The following is a 17,370-nucleotide window of genomic DNA, read 5'->3' as shown; positions in this document are numbered from 1 at the left end:
CAAAAAGGTCACAGTATTCTAAATCCATTCCAAGGAGATTCAAAGTTAGCAGTCATCCTAGGGAAGTCTTATGTATATAAATTTTCTCAAGAACTCAAAAAAAATTAATCTGCTTCTCTAAAATTGTATTACTAGCCAAGGGGTTCAAGGAGAGAAATTTATCACAGACGAGACCAGAAAAAGTGAAATCACTAACAAAATCTGAATCTGTCTACAACTGTTCTACACATTGAGGTCCTACTCAAATTCCTCATTTCAAATATAAACTGGTTATCACGGTCAATCAGGTTATTAAACACACTTTTGTTTCTATACTTCCCAATTATCTCACTAACTCCATGAAACACTTTATCCCACAGCTGGTCCTTCTTTTTCTTCTTCCTCTTTCTGACTTCACTTATTTAAGCCCAAGAAACAGCTTATCTTAACAACCTGAGAACTATTTCTATAGAAACACAGTCTAAAGTTCTAAGTAAAAACTATAGCGTACAAGGTATCAAATTAGGGGGAAAAAAATTTCCGCTGTGATAGTCTGTCATTACAAAGACTGGGTTAGCATGTAAGAGTCACTTACTTCTGCAGTTTAACATGCCAGTCATATAAACTGTCATTTATCAGTTCCACTGAATAAATCCCTGTAAAGATATAGAACACGTAGATTACTTTTTATTTATTTATTTATTTATTTATTTATTTGTTTGTTTATTTGCTTAAAGAGAGAGGTGGGGGTAAGGGCAGAGGGAGAGAGAGGAAATCCCAAGCTGGGTGTGGAGCCTGATGTGGGACTCTATCCCACGACCCTGAGATCATGATCTGAGCCAAAATCAAGTGTCGGACGTTTAACCAACTGAGCCACCCAGGAGCCTCTAGGTTACTCTTTATTTGATCTTATAACTACTACTTCAATGTAAATGAACACACTAAATAACCATCAAAATCTAGAAACTTTGCTATTAAAACACAGAACTAAGCTATATTATAAATATTTTGCCATTGGAGCTGAGTAGCTTAGGCTCTTAACAGATAATTAAAGCCATCAATGAAGACGATTTTTTAATGAGTTGAGAAACTGTCTGACTGTGAGTGGGAGGGGAAAAATTATGCAAAATCTTATGTACCTTAAGACTCTTCTTTTATGCATATACAAATATTTCTATAAAAATGGAATCCCTCTACATAGTTGTATAATCTTTCTTCAACTTTCCAGGGCATCTTTCCAATTTAGTATATAAGAAGTCTACTGTCAATTTTTTAATAACTCTATGGAAATTTATTTTATGGATATACCATAATTTAACCAATTCAACCCTATGATCTGATTAATTTTTAATTTTTTGCTACTACAAACAATGCTATAACAAGTAATTATTTAACATTTAAAAGTAAACCCATATTTAAAAATTTAACTGCACTTAAGTTTCTACAGATAAACTTTTAGACTTCTAATAAGAAAAACAGGATGCCAAAACTTCTAATAAATCAAGAGTCAAATTTGGCTTACCTTGCACTCTAAAGCAGAAAATTTTTTTTGCTTTTTGTTTTTACTAAGTAAGCTATAAGATTTAGATTTGGTCACTCTGAGAATTACTGAACGGATCACAAAGCTAACTTTTCAAACATATTAAAATTTGGCTCTTTCCCTTATTTTAATGTAGTTAGAATCTCTGACAACCAAAGGGAATTTTACTTCAATTAGAGCGGTTCCACAATATTTAAGTCTTACTGGGCAAGAAAGAACACTCAAAGTCAAACTATGAAATGAATAAAAAAACCCCACCTATTTTTAAAGTGATACCATAACCACTTATACAATAAAAGTTGATTTTGTTTTCAAAAAATAAGGAAAAATCATAAAAATCAACTCAGCAATAGTTCTTTGTTCATACAATAACATATGTATCTTATTTACTTTCCAAAGCAGATATTACTCATACTTTTCCCAGAAGCTAAAAATCATGAGTTAATCCCAGTCAGCAAGAAGACAAAAAAATTATGAGGTATCCATAAAAACAACTTTCAAAAACCCAAAGAGCAAGTAAACTCATCCTATTTTACCTTCCACATCTATTAATAACTTGATTAAATCTGCATTTCACATCCCTAAAATAAAGTTAATAACCATTTCTGTTTCTATCCAGTAACATTGTAAGAACTGAAGTTTACTACCTGAAAATTGAAAACAGCATAAGGACAACAGAGTAGAGATCCAGAGGTCCTTACCTGCTTTATAACTCTGTGATCTGTATATGTCCCTGAGCTCTTTCATAAGTCTATCTGAAGCTTGCACAGACCCAGATACTGCACCCTGCAACATAAAAATTGCTGTTTACCAGGATCTACGGAGTCAAATAACTGAAGATTTCAGGTATATAAACCTGAAATGAAAGTTTACAATGAGATTATAAAAACAGATCACATCTCGACATTAAAAAAAAAAAAATCAAAGAAGTTTAATTGAATTGAGGATTATGAAGTTTCAATAGAAATATAAAATGCGGGACAAGTCTGGCTCATTTACTGTTTCTTATCATCTGGAAAAAAAAAAAAAGTCTAACCAACATGTCTAGATTACCATGGTTCCTGCAATAGCCTAGAACTTAGTATAAACCTATTTCAAACTCCAATGATTTTTTTTAAACTATTAATTTTTTTTCTCTTTAGGATTTTATTTTTTAGAGCATTTTTAGGTTCACAGAAAAGTTGAGAGAAAGGTACAGAGATTTCCCATATAACTGCTCCCACAACACACAGTCTCTCTCATTATCAATATCCCTCATCAGAAAGTACATTTGCTAAACTGATAAACCTACACTGACACATCATTACCAGTGAAATCCATAAATTACCTTAAGGTTCATCTTTGGTGCTGTACACTAAATGGGTTTGGAAAATGCCTAACGACACATATCCATCATCATAGTATCATACAGAGTATTTTCACTGCCCTAAAAATCCTCTGTGCTCCACGTATTTATCCCTCCACCCCACCTCTGGCAAGCACTGATCTTTTTGCTGTCTTAGTTTTGACTTTTCCAGAAAGTCATATAGTTGGAAACATACAGTTGTGTATCTTTTTCACCAGATCGGCTTCTTTCACTTAGTAATAGTAGATTTAAGGTTCCTGTGTCTTTTCATGGTTTGATAGCTCACTTCTTTTTTAGCAGGGAATAATATTCCATATTGTCAGGATATGCCACAGTTTATCTGTTCACCTACTGAAGGGATGGATACCCTGGTTCCTTCCAAGTTTTCATAATTATGAATAAAGTTGCTATAAACATCTGTATGCAGGTGTTTGGACATAAGTCTTCAATTCATTTGGGTATACCAAAGAGTGCAACTGCTGGAATACGTGGTAAAAATTATGTTTAGTTTTCTAAGAATCTGCCAGACTGTCTTCAAAAGTGGCTGTACCATTTTGCATTCCCATGAGCAAGGAGTGAGAATTCCTATTGCTTCACATCCTCGTCAGCATTTGGTGTTGTCACTGTTCCTGATTTTGGCCATTCTTTAATTTTTTTTTTTTAATTTTAGCTATTCTTTTAAGTATGTAGCATCACCATCAATTTTTGAAAATACTAGATGGCCCTTACCATTTTACACTATCAACTAAAACAGTTTCATTAGTCAGACTATAAGGAAGAATGTTATACTGAAGGTCTACTTTACATATTAAGAAACTGAGAAATAACATGTTCACCTGCATGCAACTAGTTTCAGTTCTTTTCAATGTTGGCATTTCTTTAAAAATGAAAATGCACCAATGTCTTATTCTAAGACTGAATATGAATGCCAACTATTTCTCACATTTAGAATTCCTCAATTAAAAAAAAGAACTGATCATGTAAAATTCAAAATGTTAATGGCAGCACTACACTTTGGGGGATGGGTGGCAATCACGTTCACAAAGCTATTACTTCCTAGCTTTGTGACCTTGAGTACATTACTTAACTGGTTTAAATCCTAGTTTCACACCTACAAATAGGAACAATATTTTATAAAGTGGCTATAAAGGTTGAAGGGGAAGGTATGTAAAATTTAAAGTACTTAGTGTCTCTCATGTGAAAACATTCAATAATTTGTGTTCGTTTTGACTGTAATATCCAAACGGAAAGCAGTCACAAGAGATAGAAAGTATAGTTATCATTAATTTAAATGCTACAAACTTTTTTTTAAATAAGATAAGGGCAGAGCTAAATTTCTTTGCTCTCTAAAAAAGATTTGCCAATTAAATACAGCTGGACTGAAGGAGAGAGTAATCTATCTGCTTACAACACCTGGCATCTCCCTACATAATAATTCATTCCTGGTTTTTGAGAACCTATACCCAAGACAAAGGTCCTCAGATGTCACGAGTTTGATAAAGAGCTCTAATACAAGGTAGGAAATGAGAAGGAAGTGTTGAAACAAAAATGCCCCTAATTTGGGCATTTTATATGCATCATTCTCATTTATCCTTCTCAGCAATCATCCAAAAGGTATATATTATCCATATTTTCGTGTTGAGGAAACTGAAGCCACATACCTGTGTTTATTACCAGACTCAGTGTTCGTTTCATGCCCCATGCAACTTCACATGAAAGTGATGTTAAGTCAAAAGAAAAAAATACTTTTGATTTGGTTAGAGGTGGAGAAGAATTTAAACTGTACTTTGTAGAAGACACTAAATTTAAATACACAGATCTCATAGGAGAAGGGTAAGCGATATAGTCTGGAAAGGAGGTGTGTATACAGTGAACAGCAGGTTAATTCCAGCACGTAAAAAGCAGATGAGCATGGTAGAAAGCTACCAACAGATGAGACACTTCAACAACAACAACAACCCACTAGGGCAACAAATGGCTGAATGCACAACACAGGCAAGGGTGGAGGAGAGCAGCCTAGACTGGTCTCTTAATGACTTGCCCAGTTTTATATTATTACCTATAATTACTCAATCCCAAAAGTCCAGGTTCTAGATATTGGCACATACTTACATTGAGATGGTCTTGCCTTTGAGTCTTCCTAATTTTCTCTAGTATTGCCAAGTTTTCTTTTTCAATTCCTTCATCCTCTGATTTTTTTCCACTAACAGGCTCTTCTTCCTTCATCTCATAGTGATCCAAGTCTTCTATATCCTACATGAAAAATATTAGCTTATTGAAACTTATGCATAAGTTAAATTATTCTTGATTCGACAGGGAACAGAGAATGGGGAAGGGAAAAAAGCCTTCATATTCAGTTCAGGTTCCCTCCTTTTAGATCTTACATTTTGCTTAAAAGCTACAAACGGAGTAAAGCATATTTAATAGATTTGTAAAGTCATAACTATTACCAAAAAGTCTCCTATTAAGAGGAACTTTTGAAACAGTTTAGCATTAGGTATAAAGAACCTTATTTATGCTTTGTTCCAGTAACTTGACTTCTAGAAATCTATTGTAAGGAACTAATTTAAAATGTGAACACAGACTTGGGGATAAAGATGCCTATTTAAACTTTATAGCCACAAACCCCCTCACAAAACTGCATGTGCAAAAATACCAGAGCAGGGGGGTCTTGGGTGGCTCAGTTGGTTAAGCATCTGACTCTTGATCTCAGCTCAGCTCAGGTCATGGAGCCCAGTGGCAGGCCCTCCGCTCAGTGTGGAGTCTGCTTGAGATTCTCTCCCTCTCCCATCCGCCCCTCTCTCCCGCTCGCACTTGCACTTGCTCGGGCGCTCTCTGTCTCAAATAAATATTAAAAACAAAACAAAAACCCAGAGCAGGTAACTCAGTTCCATGGAATATTAGAAGACCATTAAAATGCCAACATAGCATAATTGTTTCTTCTGCATCAATAATGAAACAAAAGTGTGGTGAGGATGGTGGCACAGTGAGTGGACAAAGTTGGCCACTGTGGGCGCCAGGTTCTGTGCTCAACTGGGTCTCAGCTGTTTCTGGCTGCTGCCTGGGGGTGAGGCAGTGCAGCAGCCCCAAACCCAAACCTGAGAACCCACCGGGGGGGACCCCACCACAACCCTGGGTTGAGCTGTGGGCTGGGCACCCCTGGGCGACCACAGGGCCTATACTAGTTAGAGCTGTGCTGTCCAGCAGGGCAGACCCTTGTTTCTTGCAGCTGCTGAGCACTTGGAATGTGGCTAGTCTGAACTCAGATGTGCTGTAAATGTACAGTCCACACCCGATTCGGAAGACCTAGTGAGAAAAAATATGAAGGCCTCATAATTTTGTTTTATATCACATGTTGAAATGACAATAATTTAAATATATTAGGTTAAATAAAATGTATTAAATGGAAAAAATAATGCAATGAAAAACAAAGAATACAATCTTTGTTTCTCAGTCATGCTAAAATAAGGACAGAAAAAAAAAGAGGCTAGAGGGCGCCTGGGTGGCTCAGTCGTTAAGCATCTGCCTTCGGCTCAGGTCTTGATCCCAGCATCCTGGGATCGAGTCCCACATCGGGCTCCCTGCTCCTCAGGAAGCCTGTTTCTCCCTCTCCCACTTCCCCTGCTTGTGTTCCTGCTCTCGCTCTCTCTCTGTCAAATAAATAAATAAAATCTTTAAAAAAAAAAAAAAAAAGAGGCTAGAAGGACATATACTGAAATAATAATCTCTAGAGACATTTAGTGCTTTTCTTTCTTTTCCAAGTTTTCTGTAGTGAGCACCTACTGATTCTTATAATTAGGGAAAAAATTAGACTATGAATTTGAATAGCAGCCCTTGGCTAACATCTTTAATCACTACATCATTCTCCTTCCTCCTTTTCCATATCATCTACTCCTGTTTAAACAAATCTATGCAGAACTTTTAAAATCCTAACCTTTTTCTATTATCTTAACTTCTCTTTACTTCAATCATCAAAATCTCTAAAGGAGTAGCTGATAATTACTATCTCCATTTTTTTAAGGAAACTAATTCACTGTGATTTGTAGACCAGTTTAAAAACCACTTCCATCCAGACCCAATGGTCTTTTTCTTTAGACTCTCATCTCCTCAACCCCTATTAACATTCCTTTCTTATTGAGACTCTGTCCATGACTCCATGTTTCATGGAGCTCCCTCCCCTGATTTGTACCTTGCAGCCCCAATGTTCTATTCCACACTTATTTTCTTCAGAAATGTCCTTAGTCTGGATCTCCTCTTCCTCCTCCACCTTTAAACACAGCCACATTCCTATCCAAAAATCTTCTCCACTTGAGTATTAATGATGAATTCTGTTCTGTGCAGATTATCTTTATAAAACAACATTCTCAGCACACTATTCTCTGCTCAAGGCCTTTTTCTCAACAATCACACCAAATATAAACATATTTGTCTCTAATTCAAGACTTTAAGCCATCTGCTTTTCTAGCCAAACTTGCTTTCCATGACTCCAACACGTCAATCTCCAATGCACCTAAACACACCATGCCCAAAGCTTGCTCTGTGCCTTTTTTACCATTATTTTAGTTACCTAGATTATATTTTCTCCTATCTTAATCTGACATCTCTGAAATCCAGGATCCTATCTTTCTAGATTTCCCTAAACGTTGCTGTCCCTTCTTTATATTATCTTGCAAAGGAAAAAAATGAGAAGTACATAAACTCTGAGTAGAATCTCTATTTCATCGGACACCGAACCCATGGAAAAGGTTTACTATTTTCCTGCAGTTTATTCTACCTAAATTACACTGCATGAAAATGTGAAAAACAAACTATCCCAAAAAAATCATACAAATTAGACAGTGTTAAGAATTATCTTGGAGACAAATGAGGGGCTTAGTCAGTTAGGCATCTGCCTTCGGCTCCGGTCATGATTTCAGGGTCGTGGGATCGAGCCCTGTATCAGGATCCCTGCTTGGTGGGGAGCCTGCTTCTCCCTCTCCCTGTACCCCTCCCCCACTGCTTGTGGTCTCTCTCATTTTGTAAAATAAATAAATAAAATCTTAAAAAAAAAGAATTATTTTGCTCCCAGACTCACAAAACAAACCACAACTACTTCTTGAGTTTTAAGGCATTCTAAGAAGTGTATTTAAGATTTAAGATTTTGCACATCAAGAAAATAAGGTAATAACCTGAATTAATTCTAAGATCCAAACCAGTAAGAAGGTTTTAAAATCAAGACTGTGGAACTCAAATACCTTTTACATGGTCAATGAAGAGACACAGAATTTAAACACAAAGCTTCAGAGTCTGAAAACCTCTAAAATTATATCAGTGCCTGGTAACTAAACTGGCCTAAGGTCAAGGTCTTAGAATCTGCCCTACCAAATTCTTAGATGGTTTTTCAACATGAGATAGCTTTATTACTTCTAGTGAGTAGTCCTTGAAACGTTCTCAAATTCTCCTTTTATTTAAATTCAGGATTTTTGAAACTTAGCAGTTCCTCTTCTTAAAAATAACCAAATATGGGTTAAGCATTGATTACTATTAAATGTAAATATAATTTTAATGCTAAATGTTAAGAGATTTTCTAGGAAATCAAACATTTTGCTCAAAAACATCATTAATTAAAGCTAAAGCCAGATTTTAGAAATTATATTCAATTTCAAATGCAATGGGGTTTTCATTATTCCACATTAACACTGGTTTATAAAGGAGATTCAAAAATATTCAAAAATGAAGGTACGGTATTTATAAAACATGATTCTTACATAAAATACCTACTTCAGCCATCTCTTCCTCTTCCTCCTCTTCTGAAGTCACTTCTTCTGTGGTCCCATTCTGAAAAACAAAACCAATTTGCTAGGGCTGCACAGAATAAGCACATACTGAGGACATTAGAAGACTTTAGGGACAAACTATCAGTCATCTGTCACTCTAGTTCCACTAATAGAATTTATTAAAGTTGAATATTTACTTTTAAATCCAGGTTTGATGTGACAGTATTTATCAGCTTTAAAAAAAAATTTTTTTTGAACGATTCAACTTGATAGATGCCTTGAGAATAAACAACAGCAATTAGTCCAATATAAAGCAAAACTGGAAAAAAATTTAAAATATTCTAATTTAAAATAAGAAAACATTTTATATCTATGGCTATGTATATAAGGTCAATGAATGGCTTCTTTCACTTAAAACAAATATCCCAAACCATAGGTTCCTTAAAATATCTACCTTTTTAACTTTGAAAAGCCTAAATCTTTCCATACATTCCTCACATTTTAAAAGGTAAAATGTGTTATAAAGGAGTAGATGTTTTACAAAACTACAAAATTGTAAAATGATCACCATTTCACTAAAGAGCCATTTTTCTTTTCTACAACATGTCATTTACCACAGAATACTTCTCTACAATTTACCACTCATTCACAAATAATCTGATGGGGTTTTAGGAAGGGCCTTCATACCTAGTTTTGGCAGAGTTCAAAAAGACAAGTTTTCTGAACCAGAGCAGAGTTCACAACACAATGCATAAAGTTAGTATGATTTTTTTTTTCCTTCTAGAAATACTTGCTGTATTTGTTCCAACTACAGCTGGTAAGGATTTTTTTTTTTTAAGATTTTATTTATTTGACAGAGACAGACACAGCGAGAGAAGGAACACAAGCAGGGGGAGTGGGAGAGGGAGAAGCAGGCTCCCCGCTGAGCAGGGAGCCCGATGCGGGGCTTGATCCCAGGGCCCTGGGATCATGACCTGAGCCGAAGGCAGACGCTTAACGACTGAGCCACCCAGGTGCCCCAAGGATCACTTTCTTACATAGGAGGCCTAACTTGATGGCCTCTTAGTATAAGTGTCAGAACCACAGAGAAAAGACATTTTTAAAAATATAACTCAACACAGCAGCAAAATCTAACTCACTCATCTCTTCCTTGAACTCAGGAGCTGGAAAGTCTGCCTGCTAGTACCTCTCCATTCACAAGCCATAGCCAGAGCACAGGTGTACAAACCAGGCAGAGAAGAGTGACAATTACTGAGGGCACTCACATCAACCACTGACAATGTGATCAATGGTATACCTCATCTATAAATGAGCAGATGACCAAGTATCACCAGACATTTGAAGAAAACCGGCACTCTGGAAAAAAGGCACCAAGTCAAACAAACAGAACAAGTGACCTGAAGCATTATTAATGAAGAAAATAAAACAAAAAAAATCTAATTGGAATCCTTAGCAGTACTTGAGAAGATACTGTATCCACAAAACATAAAAAAGATAACCATGCAAAGGAAAAGACAGTTCTGGGAAATAAAAAAGATTTCCTCTTCAAAAAAAAAAGATAAAGGAAAAAAACACTTAGTAGAAGGACCAGAGAGCACAATGGATTTGAATCAACAAAACATTTATGATTAAGAAGATGACCAAACTGTGACATTCCCTTAGAATATGGAGAAAAAAGGAGATAGGGGGTGGGGAGAGGAAGGGGTACTGAAATAGAAGAGTTACGGGAAATGGGAGATAGGAATACCCAGAACTAATATTCATCCGCTATTTACCCATAAGACTGAGGGAAAGAAATAAGAGACAAAGGTTGTCAAGCTAAAGAAAGACTTCAGAATATTAAGTGGCTCTGAATGCCCCAAAGGAATACTGAAAAGTAAAACCCTATACTTCACAGTTAAAGAAAAAACCATACCAACTTCCAGAAAGAAAACAAATATATAGGAAAAGAAGAACCAGACATCAGGCTTTTCATCTGTAACAATAAATACTGGAAGATAAAAGCGTAAAGAACCTAGAAGAGACTCAATTATGAACTTAGAATTCTATGTCTAGTTCCATCGGGACAGGCACCATATCTGTTTCTTTGCCACTGGATCCTCAGCACCTCTATAGAGTACTTTGCACACAGTCAGACGGATAGGGGTTGAATGAATAATAAAAACAGACACTGATATTCAAGGAACACTCTCCACGCATTCCTAGAAATCCTTTCTAAAAATAACAATAGAGAACGTTAGTAAGGGATCTATTTTCAGAGTAGGAAGCAACCATGGAATATAAGACACAGCAATAAGCAAAGACATAGTAACACCAATGGTTAAGTTTAAGCAATTGTTGATAATTCAGCTGAGAAGTTACAGGCCATATTGTAGTGAAAAACTAAAAATAGCCCAAAGGCCACCTGAGAATGTTAAAAACTTTTTCTAAAGAACTCTTAGGTTTAAGAAGAAATTGCTCCAGTAATCCAACTTCTAAGTATGTGCCCAGAAAAATGCTTACACAAGTATCCCACAAAATATGGACAAGAATGATTATGGTAGCACACTGTTCTTTTTTTTTTTTTTTTTTTAGAGACAGATTTATTTCTTTGAGAGAGGGAGTGAGAGAGAGCGCAAGCACATCCGGGAGGAACAGAGGGAGAGGGAGAGAGAGAATCTTGAGCTGACTCTGCTCTGAGTGTGGAGGCTGATGTGGGGCTCAACTTCACAACCCTGAGAGCACGACCTGAGCCAAAACCAAGAGTCAGACGCTTAACCAGCAGTGCCAAGTAGGCGCCCCACACTGTTCCTAATAGCAAACTGCAATCAACTCAAATGGATAAATCTGTAATGGTATGTTCAAAGAATGGAATAAATACAGCAATGAAAAAGAACCACAGCTACACATATGAATAAATTTAACACACAATGTTAAGCAAAAGACAAAGAACACACATATAGTATGACTCAATATGAAGCTTAAAAAGTCAATACTAAATCATATTGTTCAGAAATGCAGATATATATGATTAAAAACTAGGGAAAAGGAAAAGATTAGCATTGAAGGGAATGATCATCTGGAAGGAACGTGCAGAAGGTTTGTAGTACTAGCAATAGTCTGTTTCTTCACCTGGGTCGGGGCTGGGTGGTAGTTCCCAGGTATTTACTGTAACTATTACGCTCATGTTTATATGTTTTCTACACCTATACAACTTCTTGTGAAATATAACAAAGTAATATGAACAAAAGATGGAATGAAATCACTTAGGAAATACAAACTATTTAGAAAATAAATATACTAAATCTTAAAACCTATGCCATGAAGTGAAATAGCATGCAGAAGAAAATGTGTACCTTTACATGTTTGTTAAAGCAATTTAAATCACAGTGGTCCAATAAACTAGAAAGGCAAAAGAAAAAAAGAGTTAAGACACACACAAAAATGAAAAAGAAAATTAGATTTAAAAAAATAAAAGGACTGATTCTTTCAAAAGACCAGTATAATAAAACAGACAAGCTTCTGACAAGTAATCATGGTAAAGAAAACAACTTTAGAAATGAAAAGAGCTTCATAACCATAGATTCAAAAGTACAGATGAAGTGATTTTTTTAGAATCTAAAATTACTAAAAATGACTAAAGGAATGGAAAAAATGAAGACTAATATACAGAAAAAGAGAAAAACAGATCAGGCTCAGATGTTTATTTAAACCATGGTTTCTCAACCTTGGAAGTACCGATATTTTGGGCTAGATAATTCTTTGTCATGTAGGACATTTAGTAACATCCCCTCTACCCACAAAACACCCATAGCACTCCCCTCAGCCAGTTGTGACAACCAAAATTATCTCCAGATAGCTCATGGGAGGCAAAATTGGACCCAGTTGAATTTTTATTTAAACTGTCCTAGACTTTAGGGACGCCTGGGTGGCTCAGTCCGTTAAGTGTCTGCCTTCGGCTCAGGTCATGACCACCAGTCCCAGCCACTATCTGAATGTGCAGTGAGGTCAGCAGAAAAAAACTGTCCAGCTAAGCCTAATCAGCCCACACAACTGTGATAAATAGAATAAATTAAGTTTGGGGTAAGAGGTTAAGCAGCAGTAAATAAAACACAACCAAAAAGTTATGCTGTCCAAATAAAATTTTTAAAAATTGAAGGAAAAACTTTCAGAATTTGAAATTTAAAAAGTGAATATGGAGATAATATAAAAGATACAAAGACTCAAGCAAAGAGGTCTAAAATCCCATTAGTAGGCATTCTAAAAGTGAACAAATAAAATGGAAAGGAGGAAGTTATCACAGAAAAAAATACAAGAACACTTACCCAAGGAGAAAGATAAAGGAACCCACATCTGAAAAGACACATCCATACTGAGTGTCCAGCAACAATGAAAAAACAAAAACAAAAAACCACAACTAAAAATACACCATTGTGATATCTGAGAACACCAAGACAATCTCTTAAAAGTTTCCCAAGTCACGCATAGATGAGTAAGACTTAGAATGGCATCAGGCTTAAATTAAACAACACCGTTGGCTAGAAGATAGCAGAACAGTCTTTGAAATTCTGAGGAAAAATGATTTTTAACCCAGAATTATATATTCAACCTAACCATCAACCAAATGCAAAGTAAAATATAATAGCAGTTAACATTTACTGGGCATTTACTATAAACCATGCACTGCTCTAAATTATTTACATATACTAACTCATTTAATCTTCATAGCTCCCCGCAAAATATAGGTACTACTATTTCCCCCATTTTAAAAAGAAACTGATGCACACAGTGGTTGGGTAATTATCACAAGGTCATACAGCTAATAAGCAGAACCAAGATTCAACCCTATGGTGGTCTGGTCATATATTTTTTGATGTCAGAACTCAAAAAATGTACTACTCCTTCATGCTAGAATTTTACTTGAAGATGTACTCAGGCAAAATGAGAAAGGGTAAGCAAGAAAGATGACATGAGACCAGGTAACAATAGATCCACACTAGCAGAGGAGACAAAAATTTCAAGATGACAGCTGCACAGCCAGCCCAGAGACCAACCTGCCAAGACTGGTGCAAAAGAACCAAAGGCTCTAGAAGAGCCAAGAGCTCGAAGAAAAGAGCCAGAGTATCACTTTTTTTTTTTTAAGATTTTATTTATTTATTTATTTGACAGTGAGAGTGAGAGTAAAAGAGCACAAGCAGGAAGAGCAGTGGGGGCGGGGGGGGGAGAGAGAGAAGCAGGCTCCCCGCTGAGCAGGGTGCCTGATACTGGGCTAGAACCCAGGACCCTGGGACTGTGACCTGAGCCGAAGGCAGACGCTTAACTGACTGAGCCACCCAGACGCCCCAGAACATGACTTTTTAAACTAAGAATTATTATTATGAGGAGGACACTGCAAAACAAAGAGCTCTACAAGAAATGTCACAAGAGAAAACTCTACACTACAAAGTCCTAATGATAAACAGTGATTATTCATATGACTAAATATAATGGTGTTTTAGGAAGGGAGATGGGTGAGAAGGTAGGTGGTATAAGAGCTAAATCCTTATTTATAGTACAAAGTCAGTAAATTATGCCCTAAATAGGTAAATCTGGAAATCTAGAAAAGTTACAGGTGGTGGTGAACTAGTGGGCACTTCTGGGCACTAGAGGAAGTAACATTTGGGTTAAGCCTTAAGAAGCAGAGATAGGCTTAAAAGGCGATGGCATTCCAGGTGAAGGCAAATGAATAAGCAAAGGCAAACAACTGAAGGAACAGTTATGGAAATCAGGAATGTTAACAACAAAAAGGTGGTAGTGGGGAGGGAGGCAGTTGCTTCCCTGTCATAGTAAATACCAGCAGCTCCAAAGAGTAAACAGGTTATTTTTAGTATCTAAAATAAAACAAACAATCCAACACCTTCTAAATAAGTTGCATAATAAGAAGAAAAATCATCCTAGTTTTACTTCTGCTTGAGACAATTTATTTTAGCTCTTGAACACTAGAGAATTTTTACTTTACCTGACCCGTGGGTATTGGTTGATCTAGCATCTCAACATCCAGGTGCTTAGGAAGGTTATATAATCTGCAGAGTTCACATATCAACCACTTCAATTGCTGACGAAGCTACAAAACACATTTCAGTAAATAAGCATTATGTTAAAGAGCCCTTAGAAGACATGAATAATGCTATGACTACTGTAACCAATCCAGTAGGAAATGAAAAAAGTTTGTTACTGCTCAATTACAGCCTACAGATAAAATAACAGTCTTTACGAAATATTTTTAGGGGCTGCTAGTATAAGAAAGTTACTATGGCTTGAGTACAATCCCTATAACTAATACCTAGCAGAATGACAACAACAAAAAGGCTGAGGAAGGAGAGCTCCAGATATTGTCGAATTTTCAATTGCTAACTCCTTTTCTTAGAAACTTGCGACTTCAGACAAGAATACACTTACATTAATGAGGCGACAAGACCAAAAAAAAAAAAAAAGCAAACAAACAAACCCAGAGGCAGTGTTGTTACACACGGGTTATAAAATTATACATTCCAGTCATATTCATTTAAAAGTAGAGGCAAATGTGGTCTAGTAGACAGACTCTTGGAATCTAAAGGATCTTGGATATAGCACCTAATTCCCTGAGTTTGAGGTCCCCATCTGTAAAACAAGAAAATTAAAAACTTCTTATAATGGTAAAGATTAAATGAAACCTTCTGTGAAAACACTTGGCACTTAGTAGGTTCTTAGGCATCTGTCAAAAAAAAAAAAAAAAGAAAGGGAAAAAAATGCACTAGGAAAACTTTGCAAGGAGTATCTCATTAAATTCCCATTTTTACATCCAGATTGTTTTGTAAGCATATTTACTTCAAGCAAAGAAGCAAGGTAAGTTATGTTTTGAACATGTTTTTCATTGTTGAAATAAAAAAACTTTTCAATGTATACGTTTAGGAATTATGGTTTAAGAACAATGTTAAATACTTAGTAGACCTTACCCGGAGCTAATCAAGTAATTTACTTCACCTGGTCAGGAACAGTTTCCTGGATGTCTCTGACCAGGAAAAGAGATGAAAAAACAGGTTTATGAAGGACTAGAAAACAGAAACTGGATTAGAATGGGTCAACAAAGAAAGAATAAGACTTTCCAAAGTTGCCAAAGGAACAAGCAGAAATTAGGAAAGCTGAGCAGTAGATTAGGATAAAAACAAACAAACAAAAACCGTCAAGCTTAAAAGGCACTGTGGATTTACCCCTCCAATAAGCTCTGTTTTGTTTCAAGAACATAATGAAGATGAGAAAGGTTGACCTGGACACAGACCCAGACACTCCAACCCTTGGCAAAGGAAGAGCTAAGGGAGTGCTGTGGGAGAGGCAGCAATGTGGTAGTAATACCAAGCAACAAGAAAAATAGGGTTGTACATCTTTCAGGAATTTCAACTCCCCCAAAAAAGCATTTGAAGGATGGAAGAAACTAAGATGGTGGGAAAAGATTTAAGAAATATTTAGAAGGTAGATGGACAAGTATTAAAACCTTACTAGGTAGTTTGGAGAAGGGAGGTATGAGGAAATACAGGCATAAAAAAGAACTTTTAGTTTCCTGGTTCAGCCATGGGTGGGACAAGCTTCATTATTTCATCTTGTCCCACTCACAATCACAAAGAGAATTACTAAGGGGAACTCAATGGGGGTGCTGGAGTGCCACAAGGTAGGGAAGTTTAAATTTAGATATAATCATTTTGAACAGCCATGGCACATCCAAGTGAGATTCCCTGGATCTATAGGATATATAGATAGATATATGGGTTTGAAACTCAGGAGATAAATTTTAGCTAAAGATAAAGATTTAGAAATCCCTGGAATACAGACCATGATTTAAGCAATAGTAGTAAAAGAGATTTCTCGGAGAAAGCATGGAATGAGAAGAGGCAGACCAAGGAACAAGAGCTCAGGGAAGACCAAGGCAGGGTATTAAGAGATAAAAATAGGAGACAGTAATCTGATGGAAGTTCTCCTAAGATTATCAGTTCCCAGAGGACAGGGATAGGACTTGACTTTTGTACCCACCACTTATCACAGAGCCTGGCATAGAAGCCAGCCAATTAAAAAAAGATACTTCTCTCTGTTCTACTATTAACAGTTTCCTATACACACCCAGGAAGAGAAAAGTATGTATAAACCCACACAGATACAGATTTTTTTATTTTTTACAACACTGTTTGCAAAAGGGGCCAGATTATAAACAATATTTTTTTTTTTAAAGATTTTATTTATTTATTTGAGACAGAGAGACTGAGAGACAGAGAGCATGAGAGGGAGGAGGGCCAGAGGGAGAAGCAGACTCCCCGCCGAGCAGGGAGCCCGATGCGGGACTCGATCCCGGGACTCCAGGATCATGACCTGAGCTGAAGGCAGTCGCTTAACCAACTGAGCCACCCAGGCGCCCTATAAACAATATTCTATGCCTTGCCTTTTCACTTGCATAACTTTGAAAGTTGTATGCATTCCTATGGAAAGACTGGCTGCATTATTTTTAACTACAATATAATACTCTATCATAAAACTATACACAGCAGCTTTTATTTAACCAGCTTTTGATTGGTAGACTTTAATAAATGTTTGTTAAATGGAGGAATGTTTCAACAAAGGAACAATCACCACTAACAAAGTGCTGCAGAGAGGTCAATTTTAGGGTTAAAAAAGGATTCCCTGGATTTGGCACCTAGACATAAAAAATTTTAGTGCAACAATGAAGGCAGAATCCAGATTAAAATGAATTAAGTAAAGCAAAGGTG

At 36.3% G+C, this 17,370-nt stretch overlaps 1 protein-coding gene and 1 long non-coding RNA gene across 5 annotated transcripts in view; both read right to left on the bottom strand.

The window, feature by feature from the left end:
* Nucleotides 1-538: 538 nt before the first annotated feature.
* Nucleotides 539-17,370, bottom strand: part of UBE2Q2 (ubiquitin conjugating enzyme E2 Q2) — a 29,966-nt gene continuing 13,134 nt past the window's right edge. For 2 of the 4 annotated variants that reach the window (XM_081831454.1, XM_081831455.1), the window contains exons 3-7: nucleotides 14,598-14,702; nucleotides 8,625-8,681; nucleotides 4,977-5,117; nucleotides 2,221-2,305; nucleotides 539-635 (exon numbers count right to left, since the gene is read on the bottom strand). In XM_081831454.1, the coding sequence (XP_081687580.1) occupies nucleotides 571-635; nucleotides 2,221-2,305; nucleotides 4,977-5,117; nucleotides 8,625-8,681; nucleotides 14,598-14,702 (453 nt within the window). In that variant the 3' untranslated portion in view covers nucleotides 539-570. The remainder of the gene's footprint in view (nucleotides 636-2,220; nucleotides 2,306-4,976; nucleotides 5,118-8,624; nucleotides 8,682-14,597; nucleotides 14,703-17,370) is intronic. The other 2 variants (XM_081831456.1, XM_081831457.1) reach the window with 2 other exon arrangements.
* LOC145723567 (uncharacterized) lies at nucleotides 11,201-12,969 on the bottom strand. Its single transcript, XR_014148736.1, has 2 exons — nucleotides 12,925-12,969; nucleotides 11,201-12,001 (listed from the first exon to the last, which is right to left on the bottom strand). It is a non-coding gene; the product is annotated as an uncharacterized LOC145723567 (long non-coding RNA).

Source organism: Leptonychotes weddellii, chromosome 9 (genome assembly GCF_054177405.1).
Source record: "Leptonychotes weddellii isolate Sample4059 chromosome 9, ASM5417740v2, whole genome shotgun sequence".
NCBI lineage: Eukaryota > Metazoa > Chordata > Mammalia > Carnivora > Phocidae > Leptonychotes > Leptonychotes weddellii.
Note: the sequence above shows the minus strand (reverse complement) of the source record. Positions and strands in the feature narration are given on the sequence as shown.